Source organism: Protomyctophum parallelum (genome assembly GCF_964188405.1).
Source record: "Protomyctophum parallelum genome assembly, chromosome: 3".
In the NCBI taxonomy this organism is placed as follows: Eukaryota; Metazoa; Chordata; class Actinopteri; order Myctophiformes; family Myctophidae; genus Protomyctophum; species Protomyctophum parallelum.
The window spans coordinates 38,671,649-38,697,575 of record NC_139698.1 but is presented as its reverse complement, the minus strand read 5'-3'; the positions used below and the strand labels follow the sequence as shown (position 1 = coordinate 38,697,575).

General features: G+C 40.5%; 1 protein-coding gene across 5 annotated transcripts in view; it reads left to right on the top strand.

The window, feature by feature from the left end:
• The window catches only part of col14a1a (collagen, type XIV, alpha 1a), a 594,115-nt gene that overhangs the window by 77,422 nt on the left and 490,766 nt on the right, over positions 1-25,927 (top strand). For all 5 annotated transcript variants that reach the window (XR_014569038.1, XR_014569039.1, XM_083761059.1 and 2 more), the window contains exons 20-24: positions 530-662; positions 2,572-2,694; positions 3,534-3,683; positions 10,707-10,823; positions 13,865-14,011. Coding sequence is in view for 3 of the 5 variants with exons in the window: in XM_083761059.1 (XP_083617185.1) it covers positions 530-662; positions 2,572-2,694; positions 3,534-3,683; positions 10,707-10,823; positions 13,865-14,011 (670 nt within the window). In the remaining 2 variants the exon portion in view is untranslated. The remainder of the gene's footprint in view (positions 1-529; positions 663-2,571; positions 2,695-3,533; positions 3,684-10,706; positions 10,824-13,864; positions 14,012-25,927) is intronic.

Genomic DNA, 25,927 nt, shown 5'->3' with positions numbered 1-25,927 from the left:
AGCAGACAGCTCCACTAATAGGAGTTGTTGTCTTGGACAGACTTATCTAGTGTGACCAAGACACACACACACACACACACACACACACACACACACACACGACCATTACATCTCCAAGTAAGAAAGACAAATGACCATTGTATAAAATAGTGGATCTTATCTCAGTTCAGTTTATCACAGTTCAAAATAATCATTCAGACCTTTTCAATGCATCCTCTATGGCAGTTACAAACATTTGTATATATACTGTACTTTAGGGCTGGTTGGAAGTATGGGTTGTTTTATTCGACTATAATTACTGACTCAATCAGAATGAATATAATAATCAACAATTAGTCACAGTATTTGTTCCATTTCACTGTCGCTGCTGCCCTATAACTCCTGAGCCACTGCCTCCACTAGCCTGGCATGACTAGACTAATATCACTGACTGCCATGTGTGAGTGTGCTCGCATGCATGCATTCACGTGCGTGCATGCGTGCTTGATCAGTGCTCTTAACCCCTGTATTCCTGTTTGTGTGTTTTTAGGTGTTAGTTCGGGGTGAGGAGAGGAGAACCATCCTCCAGCCTTTATTATCAGACACCCAGTACAAGGTGACAGTCACACCACTCTACACAGATGGAGAAGATGGCATCAGTGTGTCAGCACTGGGAGCTACATGTGAGTCTTACGCACACACACACACATGCATGCATGCACACACTAGGGCATTCATTAAAAGATCGATGCATCAATGGTTTTCCCCATATCATATTTTTTGCTCTTGCGTGTGTACAGAATTGTACAAACAAACTGTAGGATTGATTATTGTCACGGCCAAGAAGTCATTCTTTCCCTTTGCATACCGCACCGGAGTGCACTCGCCTATTAGTTTGCATTGCATTCGCATTGCATTGCATTCGCCCTTAATTAAGAACCTAACTGCAGCTGTGTGTGCATGGCTCTCAGCGGTGTCCCACTATTGACTGTAGTTGAACTGCGCTGTGTCAGAGAAGTAACAGATAGAAGCGCGCAAACTTTATCCCCAAACTATTTAACCCCCACCTCCGTGCTGGAAATAAAACGTCTGTGTTTCCGAGGCTACATCCATGCTGACACAATGACTGTCCTGTTTCTGGTTTAGATTTATATATAATATGCATGCACACACACACACTCATGCACGCATGCGTACTTTGTTTTCCAGTTCAGGTAAAAAAAACAAAAAAAACTTTAACAAATTTGCTCCAGCTATGTTGCTTAATTGCCTGCCATGTTTTACCCTTCTGCAGTTTTGAACCTGTACAGGAAAATAAGCTACAAAATCATCCTATGGTTTTGTGTCCCTTTAAGCAACAAGGCAACTGCTGAACATATCTGAAATTATCTGGACAGTCTACAGAAGCAGATCATTTCATTGCAGAGAGCAGAATGTTAATTTGCATTCTGTTCATTTTATGTTCATTTACACCCTTGAAGGAGAATGTAAATTAGAGTGATGGCAAATTCTGATTCATTGTAATTATCTTAATGAAGTCCATTCATAATCACAGAGGCTTCTTTCATTAATGGTACCATGCTCAGTTTTTAATTGATTTTCTAAGCCATTCGCCAGATTGTCACATAGGAATTTCACTAATCATCTCTACTTTCCACTGGGAATTGAAATGTTAAAGTAATATAATTCATGTCTTATTGAGAGGGGACTGTGGCCATTTGGCATGCCTTAATTCCAAATAAAAATGTCCTTGTAGCCCGTAAAACTGGATAGCTGATAAATCACAGCCAAAAACAACTTGAGATGTGACTTCATGACCATGATGCGGGAATGTGTCTTTATTGAGATGCGATGCAAGGTGATTGGGACATAGTGGATTCTGCAGATCCGGTAGAAATATTTTTGCTTGCTATCATTACGATAAAGTCGCTGAATAATGTTTTGAACGAGAGGCATGTTGAAGTCAGAAATGAAGAGCTTAGTATATCCATCCGGTCAAAACCACGGAGAGCTCCCTAGATTAGGAGATACGAGGCATTCTTTCTGAGCCGTAAACAGGGAAGTGAATGGCAATGCGCATGCGCAAAGAGCAAGGAGTATGGTGCAGAAGGAGAGGCCAACCCCCCCAAAAAAGAACAGAAATCGTAATATTCTTCTCTCGTTTGATATCAATGAAAATGCGCTAGGACACATCCTAGTAATCCGTCGGTTGGATTAGTTATGACGTTTCCACACGTCCTACGGTCTAAATTGGTTAACCAATACTTCATACTTTGTTGACTGGGTGGGGACCCTAGAGTGTCTGTACTTGGCCCTCTCCTTTTTTCCCTACATCAGAAAATAGACAATCTACAAGCTCACAATGCGTTTATGGTGTTGTGGGTACTGTATGCTGGGGTCCATGTGGTTACAATCTTTGGGTGCATGTGGTTAACAATTATGTTATAAGAACTTTTTTTAACTGGACTGGACTGGACTGGACTGAACTGAACTGGACTGGACTGGACTGGACTGGACTGGACTGGACTGGACTGGACTGGACTGGACTGAACTGGACTGAACTGAACTGCAGTATAATATATTTTTTGGCAGTGCCCCTCTCATCCCCTAGTAACCTGCGTGTTACGGAGGAGTGGTACAGTCACTTCAGAATCAGCTGGGATATGCCGCAGTCTCCAACCATGGGTTATCGGATAGTCTACCAACCCAATACTGGTATGTTTGCACGAGCACGCACGCACGCACGCACCTACACACGCACACAAACACACTCACTCGCACACAAACACAGCGTATTATGCATCATAATGCACCCAGTCAAAGACAAAAAGAAAGGATATCGTGACGGATCAGTTCTTAGTGAGCATGTTAAGATACTTTCCTTATAGTATTTTCTTTTTCTGCTTTTCTCTTTTGCAGGAGACATTGTCCATTTAGTTTCACAATAAAAAGCATTAGCAAAAAGATCTGTTTAGTGTTTAGACCCTTCAGTGCTAAATGTATCATCATTCTAGTTGTTATGGCTGCTTCCATATTCCAAGTTCTGTCTCTGAGGTCTCAACTTTTAACAGACAGAATGACTTAAACTGATTATCGGAATTAAAACAGAAGGAACATATATTTCACCAGGCTTCTGTTTTCAACATTCAATATAGAGCATAATTGTAAATAAGAAAGAACGCCCCTTTGTACAGTATGTGCAGTATACAGCTACGTAGTACATAGACAGGCAGACATACATACAGTATACAGTGTTTATGCATGCATGCTCGCGCGTGCACACACACACACACACACACACACACACACACACACACACACACACACACACACACACACACACTATTATAATTTTTGTCATTTCTCATTTATTTCTGTTCTAATCTAATGACTCGCTAACTCTCAATTTTTTGTCTCTGCCTGTCTCTTTCAATTTTGTGTCCATGTAATGGGTTTTACTCCTATATGCCTGCCTGCGTGTGTGTGTGTGTGTGTGTGTGTGTGTGTGTGTGTGTGTGTGTGTGTGTGTGTGTGTGTGTGTGTGCGTGCCTCAGTTTCAGGAGCAGCTTTAGAGACAGTGGTGGGGGAGGACGTGAACTCCATGCTGATCCTGAATCTGCTAAGTGGCACAGAGTACAATGTTAAAGTCACGGCCTCCTACCCTACAGGACAAAGTGAAGCACTCTTAGGAACTGCGAAAACATGTAAGTACTGTAACTCCATCAGAGTTCATGTCCCATCCTCGAGTTGCATACTTGCCCATGTGAATCTGCTCAGAGCTAAAAGCTGTCCTCCTCCCCGCCTAGTCTGGCAGTGAGTTTTATTGTTATTTAGCACCAACATCAGGACAAATCAAACGGCAAAAGTAGCCGATCTACATGCTGAAATGCACTCCTCCGTCCTGCGATACATGTAGGCTATTTGCATGCTCACACGCGTGTCACTGGCCGCGTTTATATGCAGGCTGATCATTCCGAATAAATACTTCGGAAGTAATGTTTTTTGCTGCGAGTTTCCATGGGAAATGGTCATTCCGAATAATTGTTTACGTACATCCACGTGATATAAGACATGATATATGTTAATTAACGTGTAGTTGTTTACATGACAACGTTTAATAGGATTTAACTTCTATTCGGAATGAAAAGGGGATTTAACTGTCCATGTAAACGTAGCCACTGTCACTATGTGCGTTCTCTAGTATATAATACGTAAAAAATAAGAAATACACGGATGTACTAAGTTGGCCTACTGACAGTGTGCACAATATATGTAAGACCTTGACCTTTAGCCTTTTGACCCAAAAGTTAACCTTCTGGCAGCATGCACTAGATATTTGAGACCTTGGCCTTTGGCCTTTTTCACACAAAAGTTAACCATCTCTTCGGTGGGCAGCCCACTAAAGATATACACCAAGGCACCAACCTTCATGAAAAAGTTGGCAATAATGTTTGATTTTGACCTTGACATTGATTGTGTTCTTAATCTGCAACCTTTTCAACCCAAAGGTTAATCCTATGCCTTTGGGGTATTCCCATCAAAGGAGAGTTGGTAGGAATCATCAGTAGTCTGCCCACCAAAGAGATGGTAAATTTCGGAGTCGAAAAGGCCAAAGATCACGATTTCAGACTCGGTCATTAGGTCTCAGGAGCATAGAATGGGGAACAAGAGATGTTGTCATTGTCATCGTATCTCGTTTACTTTGGACTTCGGCAAACACAGCGATAGACATAGATATTAATATTCAGACAACAAGACAGAGCACTCCTTTTGCATATAGATTTGGTATCAGTGTCAGCCTCTGTCATCTAGAACAAATAGACTCTTTGTGCGTGTGTGTGTGTGTGTGTGTGTGTGTGTGTGTGCGTGCGTGCATGTGCGTGCATGAAGCACAGACTGTCAGGAGTGATGTGTCACTATCTCTCTCTAAACATCAATGTTGGATTTTGGGCTTATTGTGTGTTTACAGTCTGTGTGCGTGAGCGTGTGTGCACAGAATCAGTGGCGCAACTCTCACTGAACACTAGGGGGGGACAGGGCGTGGCGCCGCCGAAAAATCCGTCCCCGGGACGGGCGGATGGTTGGGTCAAACCCCCAAAATGTGGGGTTATGGTTAGGGTTTGGGGTCGGACTAAAGAGAGGTTGTACCAGTGCCTCCACGCTATCCAAAACTGCATTTTGGCACATATTATTATTATGAATTACCTGGCTCCTCCCATGTGTCTCAAAACGTAAAGGTTTAACCACATTATCAGCAGCTCATGGTCAAAACTCACTGTATGACCAACTGTAAGTAGCCTATTCTATATAAAATGTACAACGACATCATTTCCTGGGCAGTTTTCAGGAGAGGGGAGGGTTTGCATGTTTTAAACATGTAGTATATATTATTTAATTATTGTAACCTACATATTATTTGCAAAGCTTCTATCAGAGCACCTAGACTAGCTTGGTTTGGCGAGACGTAGTCTGTAGACATACAGGATTTATCTTAAGAAGGATGAAAAGTGAAAACATTAAAAGGAAACAGTCACTGTTAGTTTGTGATGTAGCCTGTCATTTCCATCAAGGCAGTATCGCCCAAAGTGCATGCCTGCGTTCCCTCCAACTCCAAGAAAATATTTCAGCAATGTAAGCTCTGCATTGTGCTCTCTTGTAACACTGGGCGAAAAACAAAAAAACTGCACGATAAATACCGTCTGTCCACTCCAGCACTGTCTCCATCCGTAGTGAACATTTCACCCGGAAGAATGTCAAATAGCAGGATCGCCTAGCAGGAACCAGATATGGATACAGTGTTTTAGAGGCGGGACAAGTGCTAGGATTCGATTAAAGTGAACGGCCGAACGGGCCAAACCATTTTGGGATTGAGTGCAGGATTTCAAAAGTGGGTGCAGGTTCTATTAAATAAATATTTTAACTAGGGATGCCGAATAATCGATTTACCGTTTAATTTTGAGTCTCCAAAATAAATTTTAATGTAATGAAAATCGATTATTACAGTAAGGCTGCATGATATATCGAACATGTACCTTCATCAGAGTGGAGAATAGAAGTATAAGGTCACATTCATACCAGAGAGGTTTGCTGCGATTAAAACGAATCCTGCTGCGCATTTTCAGAAAGTGCACTTCGTTTGGCAGGTGTGAAGGCTCATTCGAATCGTAATGCGTATCAAAGAACCGCATTATACTCCGAGCAAAAACGGGGGTTTCGCTTCGCTTCCAATCGCACTTGATTACGATTCGGTGCAGGTGTGAATGCAATCCGCAGTAAATAAAGGAAATTAAGCAAACAATGTGGCGGGTGAGGAGCTGAACACAGTTGGAGACGGAGAAGGCATATTTTACGCAGCGCAAAGATGTCCCGTTACCGTGGATAGTCGTGGTCGAATGAGGAGACTGAAGCCCTGATCGAAATTTGGACGAGTACATTAATCAATTGCTTAAGAAAACACATAAACACTGCAGTGCAGTGTAATAGTATTATAGCCTACAGAATATTCTGTCTGTCTGTGCGTAAACATGGAGTGCTGTCACTGTGTGGGGACTAGTGGAGAGTAGGAACTTTCATCTCAATAAACGTGTAAACATTTTGCGCTGCTGTCTGTTATATCAGTGCGCTCAGCGCTGTGCCTCTATGCCCAAAAGAACAGTGTGTGGCTGCGTGCGTATAGTGAGAGAGAGGGGGGTGGTCCAGTCCCAGACGGCACGACACATGCACGTTATGAGTATAATTTTATCACCATAGATTTCACTGTGTAGGCTAGTTTATGAATTGAACACATTGATAAAGGTCCCCCCTGCTGCGTTTCCAATTGCTGCGGATGACAGCTGTGTGAAGGCAAACCGCAGCAAATTAAATATGCAAGAATCCCAAATTCTCCACCCATACACATTGAGTCTACCGAAGTATTAGGTCAGAATGTGACCTACATCAAGTTGAGCAAAGCCACTCTTCTCTGCCCCTCTCTCTCACACATACACACACACACACACACACACACACACACACACACACACACACACACACACACACACACACACACACACACACACACACACACACACACACACACACACAGTTAACGATCGCTCGTTAAGGGCCTGCCAGACAATCAGCTGAAATGAAGGCAGCTGTAGAGTTTCTGTCTTTAGATGCTTGTGTGTGTCCATCTGAACGTTTTCTGTTCATATCAAGTCATTCACACTAGCCCCTCATGAAACTACTTGGGGTAGTAAATGGGGGGAAATGTGACGCTGGGGGGGACTTGACCCCCCTATCCCCCACCTAATTGTGCACATTGTACTGTATGTCTGCATGAATGTATGTGCCTTTTATGTGTCAGTATAGCTTTAAAAGATAATGTTGTCTTTTAGGCTTGCTATCTGATTGGCCTGATGGGATACACTCCTAACGGGATTCTCCAACAATAAGCTCATATATTTCTCACAAAAGAGACTTTTTTAATTTAACTTGAAATGATCTATTTCTATTACACTGAAACTGAGTTATGAAGGCGAATGCATTTGATCATCTCCTGTAACGATGAAGATTCATCTCCTCTCAAGTAGTCCTCAGGGTACCGTCATTGCACCCTTGTCATTAGAGCTTATTGTTGTAACACTTTGTACAATGAAATTAGTGATTTTTAATACAAGGAGATGGTTATTGGAATTTCAAGGACCATGAAAAGAAATGAAACCTTAAATTGTAATTTAATTATATTTTTTTTATATTGCTCCTAGCTTTCATTTTAGTATGTCACATGTGCCTTAATTGTGGGACAAAAGCAATGCAAAGTTTTTATTTTCCCTGAGAGTTGAGAGAGAACGTTGGTTATGCATTTAGATTAGTTAAGTTGCTGAGGAATAATTAGCAATTCCATTCGGTGTCATTACACTTTAGATTGCTGAGACACCATGGGGATAGGATGGACACTCTGTCCATTTGTTTGTCTCTCTCTCTCTCTCTCTCTCTCTCTCTCTCTCTCTCTCTCTCGGGGAACTACTATATGAAATGGTGTGGTCTGGCCCCGTTTCAAACTGGTTCGAACTGGTTCTTTCTTCCCGCTTTATTTTGAACCAGTTCCAAGTTTTTCGACTGAAAATGTGTTTGTTCAAACCATAAATGTTCATCTGGCACGGGAATAAAAACAAATTGTGGTCATCTTGTGAACCGTCAAAGTCATACGATTTGTCACACACGTTACCGCAGTGAAATTCCAATACCCAAAATCACGGCCACTCGCTCACTCACACTCCGTTACTCCAGAATGCATGGTGGTGGTACAGTGAAATTGGTGACCTGCCGAAATATGTGACCATCTTGTGAACTTCACATAACTTACTTACAAATACGTGTAAATACCACTTGGTTGAACTCTGCTGATAAACAAACTGCAAGGATTTACGTTCGGACACTGACGTTATGTGATGTCACATCATTTCATCAATTTCACCATAGCACCGCCATGCTGGAGTGACCGAGTGTGAGTGAGTGTGTGGCCGAGATTTTGGGGTATTGGAATTCAGCTTTGATCAAGTGGACTCTAACTCCCAGCCCCCAGGTGACCTCTGTAGCAAATATGCCTCTATGCAAGTGTTTGGGCTGTGCCACACCAAGCCGACGTTGGGCAGTTGGCTAGTATTTGTGGCCAAAAATTGGTTGTACAATGTGTGTACTGTGCCATCGATGGTAGTAATTAATCTACGTGGTTCTGTCACTCCATTTACATGTCTCACATTTTGCCCAGGGCAAAAAGTAATTTGGACAGAAGAGAGAGAAATAGAGGCAGAAGAGAGGCAGAGAGCGTGTGTACTGTATAGCGTGTGTAAGTGTGTGAGTGAGAGTGAGAGAGAGAGACAGACCGGCACTTCACCACTGCAATTATTGTACAGTATGTCATGCACTCACTTTTGGCAAACGAACATCATGTCTCATGTCAATTTTGCAGACGAAAAAACTGAAACAAACCATACAGTAGGTAATTAGATGCAATCAACGTCAGTCACTTTTTTGCAAGGGGCACTGTATACATTAACATCATATATACACTGACACGAAGTCGTGTTAAGCCCTTGACTCCGCCCACCCCCAGGGGAAGTTGTGATTTGCTCTCGTTCACTGCAATGCAATTTGCGGCATTTTCAAAACAATATTGCGCAGAGTAGTGATTATCAAACGTATTTGCAATGCCATACGTTGAAAGATCTGTTGCCCGTGGACAAGGCACGCTACCTCCGCAAGTTAGATATTATCGGCATAGATGTTTGTCCGTATGTGATTAAGGATTGGACCAAGTTGCATTGGCAGCCATAGAAAATTCTTACCCCGGGCTAAAACCGGATGTGACGTTTTTGTCAGTGTATAGCAGTATAGCATTATTCATATGGTCCACCATCCACAAAACAGTGTTTTTAAGGATAGTGGTGTGTTTTCTGTAGCTAAAAACAGTGTTTTAAGGATGGTGGTGTGTTTTCTGTATGTATTTATTTACCCAGTATGGTAGATTTATTGTTGTTAACAATTTGTTGGTGCATATTGCATATAAACAACTATTCAAATGATACTTTTCATGAGATAACTATCTCAACTAATAAATATACTTCAAATGGCCTAACGCTCACTGACTTGTCAGAGGTGGGACTACATCACTAGTGACTGTCTCAGAGGTGGGACTACATCACTAGTGCGGGATGTCTACTGTTATTTTTATACCTGTCTGGTATGGGTTATAATGTTATATCACACATATTGCTCCTTTCAATCTGATGTTTTCATAATTATATTCATAGTTGTCCCCTCTCCCCACTTCTCTTTAGTCATTTATTTGACTTCTTTCAAGTTTCCTTGACCAAGTCTTAACTATATGTGTGTGCGCGAGTGTGCATGTCTGTGTATGCATGCATGCATGCATGCATACACAGGCATACACATGCATATTTACTATGTTTAAATTAATTGTGAATGTACTGTGCACAGGCATCATTGGTGTGTGTGTGTGTGTGTGTGTGTGTGTGTGTGTGTGTGTGTGTGTGTGTGTGTGTGTGTGTGTGTGTGTGTGTGTGTGTGTGTGTGTGTGTGTGTGTGTGTGTGTGTGTTGTGTGTGTTTGTGTGCGTGCGTGCGTGCGTGCGTGCGTGCGTGCGTGCGTGTTTGCATTGAAGTTGGTGTGCTTATGGCTGTGTGTGTAAGCATCCGTGTTGGTTATAGAACCCAATGCATGCATTATTCACCAGCATTTAAAATGAGACAACTGCCATATGGTTTCTGCAAAAGGTATATAATAATAGCACACTGCAATTGTTAATTGTGCTGTTTACCATGTATAAAACCCTTATTAATGAGAGCTGGGAGGGTCCCTCAGACAAGTTTCTTTCTTTTTATAAAGTTGCTGATTCGTGCCACAACCTTCTCCACTGTTTCACTGAGTACATCAATGCACAATACTTTGAATAAAAAGCTTTTCTGATGTTTTGAAAAACTACAAAAGTGTCAGTTGCCATTACAAAGTGCGGAAAATAAACATATTATTTATTACTTCATTATGCTTTAATTGATCCAAATCAATAGTTCTGCGACATTGAAACTTTTTATTTATTCTGCATCAACAAAATAGTGAGTGAACTCTCTCTCTCTCTCTCTCTCTCTGTCTCTCTCTGTCTATCTCTGTGTCTCTCTCTCTCTCTCTCTGTGTCTCTCTATCTCTCTCTCTCTATCTCTCCAGTATTCCTAGGTGTCTCTGGGCTGTCAACCTACCAAGTGCGTCCCACCAGCATGTGTGTCAAATGGCAACCTCTTCTACGAGCAACATTATACAGAGTGGCCATACAGTCCACACTAAGTGAGTAGGTTTCCTAAAAGTTGATGTGTGTGTATTTGTTTGTTTGTCTGAGCATTACAATTATTCGAAATTGAGCAATCACAATATTGGCAAAATTGACTTGCAATTGTGGAACCTGAATTTAGCTAGTTTCTTAGGAACTATACAGTAGCTCTCAGCTTTGACCCAAATTTTATATTACAGTATGTAAGATTTTTATTCAGTATCATGCAGCCTTTGTTTGTGTCATCACTGAGTTTTTTACCAGATAAGTGCCTGGATAAAAATGCACTCACTTAATCAAATATTTTATCAAACTAGAGCCGGGATATTTATTTAGCTGAATTGGTTTGGAGGCTAATAACAGAGGATTTTTCATTTCCATTCACAAGAAAATGTCTCCTCTAGTGGTTATCTGCTCCACGATAAGTCAGCTTGGGATGCTCTCTCTCTCTCCCCACTATTTCTCTCATTCTCTTATTCTATAACCGTCAGTAATCAAGGCCCCTACTGATAGAAGCTATCTGAGGGATGCATATTTATTATCTGCCATTTCAACATGGCAGGGGTTTATGCACGTGGGGAACGTGGGGATAAATTATGTGCTATGCTGCGTGTCCTTAATAAAAGAAACGAGAGGAGACTTCTTATTCAATTCCTCTTTGTCAACACTGAAATGAAATGAAATGTAAAGAGTGTTGAATGTTGTTGTAGAAAGAGAGAGAGGGGGGGAGAGAGAGAGAGAGAGGACAAGTAAAAGGCATAGAGATGAGAATTGTTTTGCAACATTCTATTATTTCTGCAGACCTGCTTCCAGTGTTGTCCCTGAACGCGTTCAAAGAACGATCGTTCACGAACGCGTTCATATTTTGGGTGAACGTGAACTGAACGTACTGTATTTCTGCCTGATGAACGTCATTGTGAACGTGTTCATTTCTGGCGTGTCTGAACGTCACTTTCTCACATTCAACTTCACGTTCAAGAGTGAGTGTTTCCATAGAGCCTTCCAGGCGAAATCCCTGCTAAAACATACCCTAGTAAACAAGCCTTAATATCTAGCGGAAAACCCACAGATAAGTCCTTATCCGACACAAATTAACTAATCTTTCTCAGCCGTACAATTTCACTGGAGCGCGCAGCGCGCAACTGCATGATGATCCTGTCATGCAGGCAGACAGGCAGCAGACACAGAACATCCCGACTCTCGACCCAAACACTGAGGAAACTTGTTGTTTGATTAAACATAATGTGCCACAAAAAATAGCTTCCAATAGCTTGTTATTTTTGCGTCGAGTAGGTAATGTGTCCATGTCGCCATGAACGGCCAACAAAATGCATCTCCCTCCGGCTCACATAGACACAAAGCCTGATTTATTATTCGTCATACAACGTGTTCCATGCTGAAAATAGCTGATCTACAACCTCACAACACGTTGTGTCCGCGACGCGTTGTGAACTTGTAGATCAGCTATTTTCAGCACGCTGAGATATGCAGGCTGTGAGAACCCAGAACATTCAGAAACTTGTGCCTTCACAATAAAAGCATGCAGCTTTCAGAAGTTGGCCCATAAAGACAAGGAAAAGGATTAAGAATGTGCTGGCATTTCACATTGCAAAAGAGCTATTATTTCCAAAATGGAAATAATAAAAGGAATTAATTTGGATAATGTTAAAAGGTCATATTGCAAAGAAATGTGGAGAGAGACAGTAGAGGAATGACATTTCACCCAGCTGTCTGGCCAGCCAGGAATCAAACCAGGCCCATGTGGTCGGCTCACCCTGTCCAAAGAGTTAGAATAAGCTAGAATCCTACACAGTCAAACCTTGGACCCATAATGGTCCATTTGGGCCCATATTTGTCACGCACGCACGCACGCACCCACCCACGCACCCACACACTTGATGCTTACTTCTTCCCCATCCTCTCTCCCTGCTTTCCTACCACTCTCACTTCTTTCTTTCTCCCTCACCTCCTCCTCTCCCTCGCCCCCTCCCGCCCTCCCTCTTCAAGCCCTTTCCTGCCTCTTGACAAGCCAGGCGTAGTGGGGTGGATCTTCTAGCCAGAGTTTAGAGATCAGGTTTAATCCACACATAGCCAACTGACTGCTTGAACACCTTCTCAGAGGGGGGTGAAAAGAGCAGCTTCTCCATGACAGCTTGTTTCCCTGTAGCTTTGTCTCTGGTCCTTCCTTGTGAGGAACATGGGCTAATTTGTCATTCTCGGGGCTGAGAGACACATGGGGAAATAAAATTAGGCTATTGAAACTGACGAATGGCACCTATTAGGCCATGCATACGTGACAGTTTGTCTTTGTCTCTGGCCGCTGACACACATGTTTGTATACTTTTAAATCCTCAGTGTTAATTTCACTCTGAGACACAGGCCCATGAGGGTCCTGTTCACTTTTTCTCCTGAGGTTTGAGGTTTTCCAACGTTGTATTTGTTTTTCAGAATTCCTAAGATTCAATTGTTTGTTTATTACAGTTAATAAAAACAGATGTGGTTAGGTGCTCATATGAGCATGTCATCACCCATTTAAAGTTTTATTTTTTGGACAAATTAAATTGGACTTGATGTGAATAAGGCATCTGTGTGTATATCAGACACAATCAATTCTAACTGGGTTTACAATGGTTTCAAAGGAAAGAATGAAGTTTACTGTGCCAATATTGACAATATGTTATGATCTTGTTGTGAGTGAATCTATCTGTCCTACCCCCACTCATCAACCTGCAGTCTGTATTTTTCTACTGATACCGGACACCTATATGGTAGACTATAGAGTATGTTAATACAGCTTAACTAGCACATCTACAGTGACCGGAAGAATATTGTTTAGACATGCTCCATCTAGACAATGAAAAGCTAAGGATAATGCTATCTGGACTGGAGACAAGCTCCGTTTTAAGGGTGTTCCATCAGTCTAACCCAGGGTAAATAATGTCATATTGAATTAAGTGACCAGAGGAGAGGTTGATATAATTGATACAGGGTATTTGTTATCTCCATGTCACACCTGCCATTTGCTGATTCAAAGCTCGTCTGTGTTGATTACTTGCAGATGGTCAGAGGCAGGAAGTGAGCCTTGGTGGCGGGGCTTCCAGACAGTGCTTCCATGACCTCACTCCCAGCAGCCAATACCAGATCAGTGTTCACACCCAAATGCAGCAAACTGAAGGACCTGCAGTCTCCGCCACTGATATGACATGTATGTATCAAAGCTTCTACATACAGTATATAATATACACACACACATGCATTTTGTCATTCTTATTATTTTTATTTTTTATTTTTTTGAGTGGTGCAACCACTCCAAGGATCAGCAATGTCCATTATGTTCATCCCTATGTACGTCCCTATGTTTAGGGTACCAATAGGGGCTATATGTATCGGGTCTGGAACGCATCTTGGTGAACTCTTGCAGACGGAGACCAATCATTTAGTGGGAAAGCCACGAAGATATAATGACACTACACTGTGTCGGGGCCATTAATATACGGTACAGTGTACATCACTGAAACCACTTTAACCCTATACACATCTAATATTTGAAAATATATATATTAATATTAAAAAAAGCGTGTCACATGCGTTGTGAGCTTTTTCATCTGCTATTTTCAAAAAGTAAAAACTTTTGGAATATTTTAACACAACACAAATCTTGTCCCTGGCACAATTTTTTTTCAGATGAGGGTCAAATACATACCGTATTCATTTTGGGAGTCCTTGACATGAAAACATTTGGCCACTGGTCTATACTATACATTTTTACACTCTACTCTTTCCTGCTTGCTGGATGGACAGTCCATTGCCCTCTTATCTTACAAAAATCACCCTGTCGTGCTTTCTCAGCCCCCCTTTCTCTTCGTCCTTACACCCCCATGTATCATTCTTTCTCCCTCTGTCTCTTCAAGCTTTTGGCCTCATAACCTTCGTCCTTATTTCTCCCTGCAAAGGTGGTCTGTAACAGAGGACGGTGGTGATTATGTGGTCAGCAGTCTGCTCAGGCTCGCCACACACGTTTCGTTCGCTGTGCTGTCATGCCAGGCCACACTTCTGTATCACAGTTACGCGAGGAGAGACATGAAAGAAAGTTAGAAAGAGAAATTAAAAAAAAGAAAGAATGGAGTGAAAAGAGAGAGAAAGAAAACCTTGCATTATAATCATTATAGAATGATTGAGAGAAAGACAGACAGAAAGTAATAAAGGGATAGATTGCACCAGTAGTAGTAGTTAAGGACACCCTTGGTCCCTAGGGACCTCGATGTCCGATTTCGGCATTCTCAGGACACTCCCTAGGGACGAGGGGGCGGGGCCTAACCCTTTTTTTCCGATGACGTCATTATATTGATTTTGCTGATTGGAGTTTCCGGTATCTGAGGATCGTATTGATCCTGATAATGGCATTTTCATCTTTGGCAGTTGGGGGATCAATATGATTCTAGTTCTGCTTTTGTGTGAGGCAGTTAATGCCCATCTGTTCAAACTGAACTGTGCATGCACTGATTTGTGTAGGCGAACTATTCTATCTGTGTGTGTGTGTGGGTCTGTGTGTGATCATTCAACTTTCTCCATCTATGCGACTTCCTCAAAATCGACAGACTGTGGCCGGCCGGTTTGGATGGAAGACAAGCAGTTTCTAGCCTGTGTGGGCATATTGTACTCCTCCATCTGTCGATCCTGTCATGGCTCTAGACAGTGCTGATGTCCGAGGTCGACGGCACATGTTATTTTCATCTAGTATTTTAATTCACCATTTTGTTATTTTACTGACTTCTTCATTTTGTCATTTAGCCAAGCTGATGATGGCTGAGTAGCAATGTTAAAAATTATGTTCAACCCTGACTGTGTGACAGTCTGTGATATAACAGGCACCTATGGGGTGTTTAAGGTAAAGCATTTAGGCAAAATACAGGAGGGTTATAGATGATGCATGCTTAAAAAAGTATAATTGATATGATATTGGGTTTTTATTTTAAACCAATGGATTTAGTTAAGTAGAGTTCAATACACATCTTTGGACGTGACTAGGTTCTTTATCAGTATTATATAATATTACATTTTATTTAGAGTATAAGGCTAGTCATTAGCCAATGGTATCAATTTTGGTTTCTAAACTTTGAAAGTGTGACGAGGTGTTAAGGCATAATGTTGCAAAAGTAGCAAATCTTGTACGTGTGTGTGCGTGCCTGCGATATTGATTATGCTTGCAAACGACCCCGTCTCATCCACCCTGCACCGACTTCCAGCTACTCCCCTCTGGTAGACGGTACAAACTAGGCATGCCACGGTATGAGATTTTACAGTACGGTACGATGCCGATATTGATAATCTATACCTCGGTATTCCAAGGTATTTATATTTATAAAAATAAAATAAAAAGATTGCCCCGCTGACCTATGTCTAGTGACTACCTCCACATCCTTATAAGCCCTTCTTTGTTCCCCAGCATGCAGGCCTACACATATATATATATATATATATATATATATATATATCATAATATATGCCATGATTATGAACTGATTACCCTGGACCGAATGGAAACAAGACAGCAAGGACTTTTATCAGTGATCCTTATCTTTATGACTCAGTCGGCATGGTGATATTGATTCTATGGGTGTGTGGGACCACGCATACCATATGTGGGCATATTGCACCCCCCCTTCTTCTGAGCAGGCTATGGGATAGCGGTATTGATTCTATCTGGGGTGTGTGGTCCTGGGATCAATAGTTCGTATGGACCCTGTCAGGGACATGCTTTTGCTGGGGGCTGTGTGAGTGTGGGTGTGTGTGCGTGTGCGTGTGTGTGCGTGCTGGTGTGTATGGTGAATTTTGCATGGTCCAGGGTGTCTTAATGTCTTGTTTAATGTATGACTTGTATTATTTTGGTACGTGGTGCTGTATTTTGTGACATTTGCACGGGTCAGGGTGTCTTAATGTTTTGTTTTAATGTATGACTTGGGTTATTTTTGGTATGTGGTGTGGTGTTTTGTGACATTTGCATGTTTCAGGGTGTCTTAATGTTTTATTTTAATGTATGACTTGGGTTATTTTTTGGTATGTGATGTGGTGTTTTGTGAGTTATGCATGGTTCATGGTGTCTTAAGGTTTTGTTTAATGTATGACTGGGGTTATTTTGGTATGTGATGTGGTGTTTTGTGAGTTATGCATGGTTCAGGGTGTCTTAAGGTTTTGTTTTAATGTATGACTTGGGTTATTTTTTTGGTATGTGATGTGGTGTTTTGTGAGTTATGCACGGGTCAGGGTGTCTTAATGTTTTGTTTTAATGTATGACTTGGGTTATTTTTGGTATGTGGTGTGGTGTTTTGTGACATTTGCATGTTTCAGGTTGTCTTAATGTTTTATTTTAATGTATGACTTGGGTTATTTTTTGGTATGTGATGTGGTGTTTTGTGAGTTATGCATGGTTCATGGTGTCTTAAGGTTTTGTTTTAATGTATGACTTGGGTTATTTTTTTTTGGTATGTGATGTGGTGTTTTGTGAGTTATGCATGGTTCATGGTGTCTTAAGGTTTTGTTTAATGTATGACTGGGGTTATTTTGGTATGTGATGTGGTGTTTTGTGAGTTATGCATGGTTCATGGTGTCTTAAGGTTTTGTTTTAATGTATGACTTGGGCTATTTTTGGTATGTGGTGTGGTGTTTTGTGACATTTGCATGTTTCAGGTTGTCTTAATGTTTTATTTTAATGTATGACTTGGGTTATTTTTTGGTATGTGATGTGGTGTTTGGTGAGTTATGCATGGTTCATGGTGTCTTAAGGTTTTGTTTTAATGTATGACTTGGGTTATTTTTGGTATGTGGTGTGGTGTTTTGTGACATTTGCACGGTTCAGTTTGTTTTAATGTTTTATTTTAATGTATGACTTGGGTTATTTTTTGGTATGTGATGTGGTGTTTTGTGAGTTATGCATGGTTCATGGTGTCTTAAGGTTTTGTTTTAATGTATGACTTGGGTTATTTTTGGTATGTGGTGTGGTGTTTTGTGACATTTGCATGTTTCAGGTTGTCTTAATGTTTTATTTTAATGTATGACTTGGGTTATTTTTTTGGTATGTGGTGTGATGTTTTGTGACATTTGCACGGTTCATGATGTCTTAAGGTTTTGTTTAATGTATGACTGGGGTTATTTTGGTATGTGATGTGGTGTTTTGTGAGTTATGCATGGTTCAGGGTGTCTTAAGGTTTTGTTTTAATGCATGAGTTGTATTATTTTGGTATGTGGTGTGATGTATTTTTGGTATGTGGGTATGTGGTTGGGGAATTTTTACATGGCTCATGATGTCTTAATGATTTGTTTAAGGTATGAGATGTATTATTTTGGTAAGTGATTGTATGTTTTGTGGCATTTGCATGGTTCAGGTTGGCTTAATGGTTTATTTTAATGTATGACTTGGATTATTTTTGGTACATGGGGGTGTATTTTGTGGCGTTTGCATGGTGCATGGTTCAGGTTGTCTTAAGGTTTTGTTTTAATGTATGACTTGGGTTATTTTTGGTATGTGGTGTGGTGTTTTGTGACATTTGCACGGTTCATGATGTCTTAATGTTTTGGTTTAATGTATGACTTGGGTTATTTTTTTTTGGTAGATGGTGGTGTATTTTGTGACATTTGCATGGTTCAGGTTGGCTTAATGGTTTATTTTAATGTATGACTTGGATTATTTTTGGTACGTGGGGGTGTATTTTGTGGCGTTTGCATGGTGCATGGTTCAGGCATGCCCCGGGCATGTCTGTGGCCGTTTGAGCTGTGAGGTTGGGGGTAATACTGAGTAATGTACGGTTAGTTCATGCTAGTAGGGTACATGTTTAAAGTAATCATGTATATCATATTGGCGTAACTAAATTTGAAATGAGTTGAGTGGACTATGTATTTTTAGATGAACACACTATGTTGTTCACCTACAATTATACGGATCGATGACTAGAGTAGATTGACGGCATTTTACAATAGCTACTATTAGGTATTATTGACATTTAAAGTTAGATAGACTATAGTCTATATTACATGGTGGTATAGGCATCCATGGATTTCCAGGGAATTCAACCCGAATCTGTAGACGGGGTCTGTACACAAAACACAATGTTTTGTGTTGACAATAACTACGAGGCAATAACAGCCATCATACTAGTAAATATTATGTATACTAGTTAAATTATCTAAACTCTGTGATTTGGCATAGACATTTTTCACGACACATAGGAAGAGTCTAAACTACATGCATAATAATAAAATATGGTTGAATGTTTCAAATACTGGATAGTTAGAATGGGTCATGCATGTTTTTAATACAAGCACCTTAACATCACCATGTCTGATGGTGCAGTGTGTAAATGTAACAGGTTATCTACATTGTGTATACTAAAGCATGTAATACTGATGTACCGATGTTTTTCCAAGAGTTCAGATCGTATAGTTTAGAAAATTGTGTAAGTCTATACTATACGAGGTCTTTAGATCATGGTCAGCACCAAATAGCATACCAAAAGTCTGTATCTTATGTTTATCAGGTTTTATTTTGATCAGAAAATAGACAATTATCCAGATGAACATACACTGTAGCACAACATGGAGCAAAATGTACAAGACAATGAATTCACCAGGACATCAAATATACTCAGTCATCAACTATTTCTAATGTATATATATATATATATATATATAGATATATATACAATGATGCAATCAGGTCAATCATAGTGGCAATAGTTATGTCCCTGATTATTATTTTTTGGATCATATCAGGGTAAATCCTTCCAGTAATGCAAATAAGATGTACATAGCCTATGGATTCTTGACATTGGCAGTGGTCCTACCTCAATACCACTAGTTCTCAATACCTTAATAACCCCCGGTATAAAATCATCAGTCCACAACTTGTTCATTAAATCTTTAAAATGATTGTAGAAGTAATATCGGGGCGTAATATTCAAACATCTGTGCTCGGTTTGACTAGAATGGTCTATGCGGCAGCCGTTGCAATCATCCTTCATCTGTTCGGTTATAGCGTTTGCGAGTAGTTGACCAACATGTATTTTCAGAATATCTGTAAGATTTGTGGGGTTTGTCCCAGCAAACTCATCCAAAGTCAGTGGCCAATTCAGGGGGTATGGCGGCGAAAGCAATGGTGTGTCGGAGGCTGGAGGGTCATGGGGAGCAGTTGAATTTGGGGGTGATAGGTCTACCCTCTCAAAATACTCTGTGTCCCCCGCACCATAGCCCCAAAATGCCCTCTCAAAATGTTCATCGTTCTCCGGATCATAGTCGCAAAATGCCCGGGCATCATCATATTCATCGCTGTCCGTATCTGCAGTACTGATGTTATGCCACCACGGGGGGTGTATACATGGTCCATTGCGGGTCCATCCACCATGAGAGGTCCCTTCATTCGAGTTTGATTCTCCCAATGAAGAACTAGAATCCTCCATGGTGCGTGAATGGCGCAATATACCGGCAATAAGGATATTATCTACATCTATGCATCTACTCTATATAGCCTATGCCGTGGACTCTCCAAGCTTAAATTATAAAGTATATTGATCAATATTGTCCAAAATCGTATGGCTAATAATTAACAAAAAAAAAATTGATACATGTACATGTAGAAACATGCATTATTTTTTAGATACTGGTTTGAAACTGCTGACGACAACATAAGTTGAAATGTATCAGTGTAAATGTATTGTAGACACTACCATGAATAATCACTGAGAGGGGTGGGGTGTATAGCTAAGGAACAAACTAATTAAAAGGGAGGGCTCAGATCTAGATGTATGTATAGAGCAAAGAGAGTTAGGCTTATTCACACCAGAGGATAAGGCTTATTCACACCAGAGGATAAGGCTATAGGAGATAATTTCTCAGGAAACATCATTTGTCATCAACTATCTCCTCTCAGTATTAGTCATGGAGGCTATGGGTAAACCACGTAACCCCGTTGAACCTGTGGAGCACCAGTCATATAGCCCGTATATTACCCCTCTCAGCCTAGAGGAATATAATTCAACATGGGGTAGATTTGTCTATACCCGTGATTTTGAATTATACAAAGAGAGGGCAGAGGACGAGATCATGGCCGCGGAGCTGCTAAGTAACCATATGTCGAGAATTGATGAGCAGGACTTCGAGTCGGACGGGTTAATAATCGATACGGATGAGGAATATTTTGCTACCATCGAACCATTGGACATGACTACGAGCAAGAAAACTCCTGGACTGTCCGAAAATGCGGAATTTGTACACATCTCCCTTACAACCCCGTCCTCCCGAGCACCGGACTCCGAACCAGAGAACTACTCCAATCCATCACCATCCCCTGCAGACTCTGGTGATGAGGACGTACCCTCCCCTCTGTCTGCACCCAAGGCATGTCGACGATCTCAGCGTCTGCTTCACCTAAAAACTAGATGGTTGAAACCCAACTCTACCTGGTTGAAACCCCAAAGCGAATGGGAATGAACTGAACATGTCTATTAAATGTAATGTGTAACATACTTGTGTAAATACGTGCTATGTTTCTCAGTAATAAAAACAAAAAAAAAATCAACATATCTTCATTGTTGTTTTTATTTCATATATATATATATATATATATATATATATATATTTACACTATTACCGGTGTTAGATTCTAGTTAGGTTCTTACGATGGTAGTATACTAAACTTTGCGACTATTGTAACTAATTAGGATTATGCATTGGTGATGATCCTGCCTTTCTTTTGTTGGGGAGGGTGTAACGTATCCGGTACTGTATAAAAAACCCTGTTTGACCTCAAAGGTCGGCCATGATTAGTATGGCAGTTATTCTTTAGGCTCCACCTCTCCGGGGATGTTCTTAAATACGGAGAATAACCCTGCATAACTGAGTAATCCTACAATAGAGACACTAGCTGCCCGTGAAGAAAGAAAGACAACATGTACACTACCTGATACCAAGATGAGAATAGGAAAGTTTGGACCTTATCTGACGGCCGGAAAATTCGTCTGTCGTTTTTTCCCTTCAAGAATCAGCGATTTATTGAACTCTATACATTGGAAACAGGTGACAGTATCTTTGAAGACCGGTTGCCTTACATACGCATCTATGCATCTGAATTTGAGCGATTGGTCCCTCCTATTCTTGAGTTCTGTAAGTACCTCCAATTGGATACAAAGATAAACCCTGGCTATATCAAGCCATCTCGATTTGTACGGGCGAGCTCTGAAATACCCTCACGTGGTGACACTGAGGCCTTCATCGTTGACTGATCTAGGTCAAACTTATGGTTGCTACTAAGATACAAATCTCAATGCGGTACCCCAGTTGAAAGACCTAAGAGTATCATGGAGAAAGAGAATCCAATCCAAAAAAGCTTTCCAATCCAACTAGCCGTTGGTGTGGATGATTTAGGGATTCTAAAGCATGTGATGTGTGAAGCCTTGGATTTCTTCACAACTATAGAGAATCAATCTTTGGACCTACTGTAAGGCTACCTTAGAGGCGCCAAACGTGTGGATTCACGATCATTGGACTACTTCAATGAAAAGAAACTGAGGCTTGTGGATTACCAGACAAGCCATTCCAGACCTACGGGGTTCTCGTTCGGTAATCCCAGACATAGTAGCTTCTCGCTCGGTGATCCCCCAAAGCCAGCTGGCGCTACATTATTCTCAATGGATAACCGTCCTGTAAATCATGATTCGTACAGCGCCCTAGAAAACGATGCACCCACGCCCCACTCTGATCTAGAAACCGATGGACCAACAATTGCAGCTACCAGCCCACCCCCTCCTACATTATAGGTAAAATGCTAACTCATTATTGCCGGTATATTGCGCCATTCACGCACCATGGAGGATTCTAGTTCTTCATTGGGAGAATCAAACTCGAATGAAGGGACCTCTCATGGTGGATGGACCCGCAATGGACCATGTATACACCCCCCGTGGTGGCATAACATCAGTACTGCAGATACGGACAGCGATGAATATGATGATGCCCGGGCATTTTGCGACTATGATCCGGAGAACGATGAACATTTTGAGAGGGCATTTTGGGGCTATGGTGCGGGGGACACAGAGTATTTTGAGAGGGTAGACCTATCACCCCCAAATTCAACTGCTCCCCATGACCCTCCAGCCTCCGACACACCATTGCTTTCGCCGCCATACCCCCTGAATTGGCCACTGACTTTGGATGAGTTTGCTGGGACAAACCCCACAAATCTTACAGATATTCTGAAAATACATGTTGGTCAACTACTCGCAAACGCTATAACCGAACAGATGAAGGATGATTGCAACGGCTGCCGCATAGACCATTCTAGTCAAACCGAGCACAGATGTTTGAATATTACGCCCCGATATTACTTCTACAATCATTTTAAAGATTTAATGAACAAGTTGTGGACTGATGATTTTATACCGGGGGTTATTAAGGTATTGAGAACTAGTGGTATTGAGGTAGGACCACTGCCAATGTCAAGAATCCATAGGCTATGTACATCTTATTTGCATTACTGGAAGGATTTACCCTGATATGATCCAAAAAATAATAATCAGGGACATAACTATTGCCACTATGATTGACCTGATTGCATCATTGTATATATATCTATATATATATATATATATATATACATTAGAAATAGTTGATGACTGAGTATATTTGATGTCCTGGTGAATTCATTGTCTTGTACATTTTGCTCCATGTTGTGCTACAGTGTATGTTCATCTGGATAATTGTCTATTTTCTGATCAAAATAAAACCTGATAAACATAAGATACAGACTTTTGGTATGCTATTTGGTGCTGACCATGATCTAAAGACCTCGTATAGTATAGACTTACACAATTTTCTAAACTATACGATCTGAACTCTTGGAAAAACATCGGTACATCAGTATTACATGCTTTAGTATACACAATGTAGATAACCTGTTACATTTACACACTGCACCATCAGACATGGTGATGTTAAGGTGCTTGTATTAAAAACATGCATGACCCATTCTAACTATCCAGTATTTGAAACATTCAACCATATTTTATTATTATGCATGTAGTTTAGACTCTTCCTATGTGTCGTGAAAAATGTCTATGCCAAATCACAGAGTTTAGATAATTTAACTAGTATACATAATATTTACTAGTATGATGGCTGTTATTGCCTCGTAGTTATTGTCAACACAAAACATTGTGTTTTGTGTACAGACCCCGTCTACAGATTCGGGTTGAATTCCCTGGAAATCCATGGATGCCTATACCACCATGTAATATAGACTATAGTCTATCTAACTTTAAATGTCAATAATACCTAATAGTAGCTATTGTAAAATGCCGTCAATCTACTCTAGTCATCGATCCGTATAATTGTAGGTGAACAACATAGTGTGTTCATCTAAAAATACATAGTCCACTCAACTCATTTCAAATTTAGTTACGCCAATATGATATACATGATTACTTTAAACATGTACCCTACTAGCATGAACTAACCGTACATTACTCAGTATTACCCCCAACCTCACAGCTCAAACGGCCACAGACATGCCCGGGGCATGCCTGAACCATGCACCATGCAAACGCCACAAAATACACCCCCACGTACCAAAAATAATCCAAGTCATACATTAAAATAAACCATTAAGCCAACCTGAACCATGCAAATGTCACAAAATACACCACCATCTACCAAAAAAAAATAACCCAAGTCATACATTAAACCAAAACATTAAGACATCATGAACCGTGCAAATGTCACAAAACACCACACCACATACCAAAAATAACCCAAGTCATACATTAAAACAAAACCTTAAGACAACCTGAACCATGCACCATGCAAACGCCACAAAATACACCCCCATGTACCAAAAATAATCCAAGTCATACATTAAAATAAACCATTAAGCCAACCTGAACCATGCAAATGCCACAAAACATACAATCACTTACCAAAATAATACATCTCATACCTTAAACAAATCATTAAGACATCATGAGCCATGTAAAAATTCCCCAACCACATACCCACATACCAAAAATACATCACACCACATACCAAAATAATACAACTCATGCATTAAAACAAAACCTTAAGACACCCTGAACCATGCATAACTCACAAAACACCACATCACATACCAAAATAACCCCAGTCATACATTAAACAAAACCTTAAGACATCATGAACCGTGCAAATGTCACAAAACATCACACCACATACCAAAAAAATAACCCAAGTCATACATTAAAATAAAACATTAAGACAACCTGAAACATGCAAATGTCACAAAACACCACACCACATACCAAAAATAACCCAAGTCATACATTAAAACAAAACCTTAAGACACCATGAACCATGCATAACTCACAAAACACCACATCACATACCAAAAAATAACCCAAGTCATACATTAAAATAAAACATTAAAACAAACTGAACCGTGCAAATGTCACAAAACACCACACCACATACCAAAAATAACCCAAGTCATACATTAAAACAAAACCTTAAGACACCATGAACCATGCATAACTCACCAAACACCACATCACATACCAAAAAATAACCCAAGTCATACATTAAAATAAAACATTAAGACAACCTGAAACATGCAAATGTCACAAAACACCACACCACATACCAAAAATAGCCCAAGTCATACATTAAAACAAAACCTTAAGACACCATGAACCATGCATAACTCACAAAACACCACATCACATACCAAAATAACCCCAGTCATACATTAAACAAAACCTTAAGACACCATGAACCATGCATAACTCACAAAACACCACATCACATACCAAAAAAAAATAACCCAAGTCATACATTAAAACAAAACCTTAAGACACCATGAACCATGCATAACTCACAAAACACCACATCACATACCAAAAAATAACCCAAGTCATACATTAAAATAAAACATTAAGACAACCTGAAACATGCAAATGTCACAAAACACCACACCACATACCAAAAATAACCCAAGTCATACATTAAAACAAAACATTAAGACACCCTGACCCGTGCATAACTCACAAAACACCACATCACATACCAAAAAAATAACCCAAGTCATACATTAAAACAAAACCTTAAGACA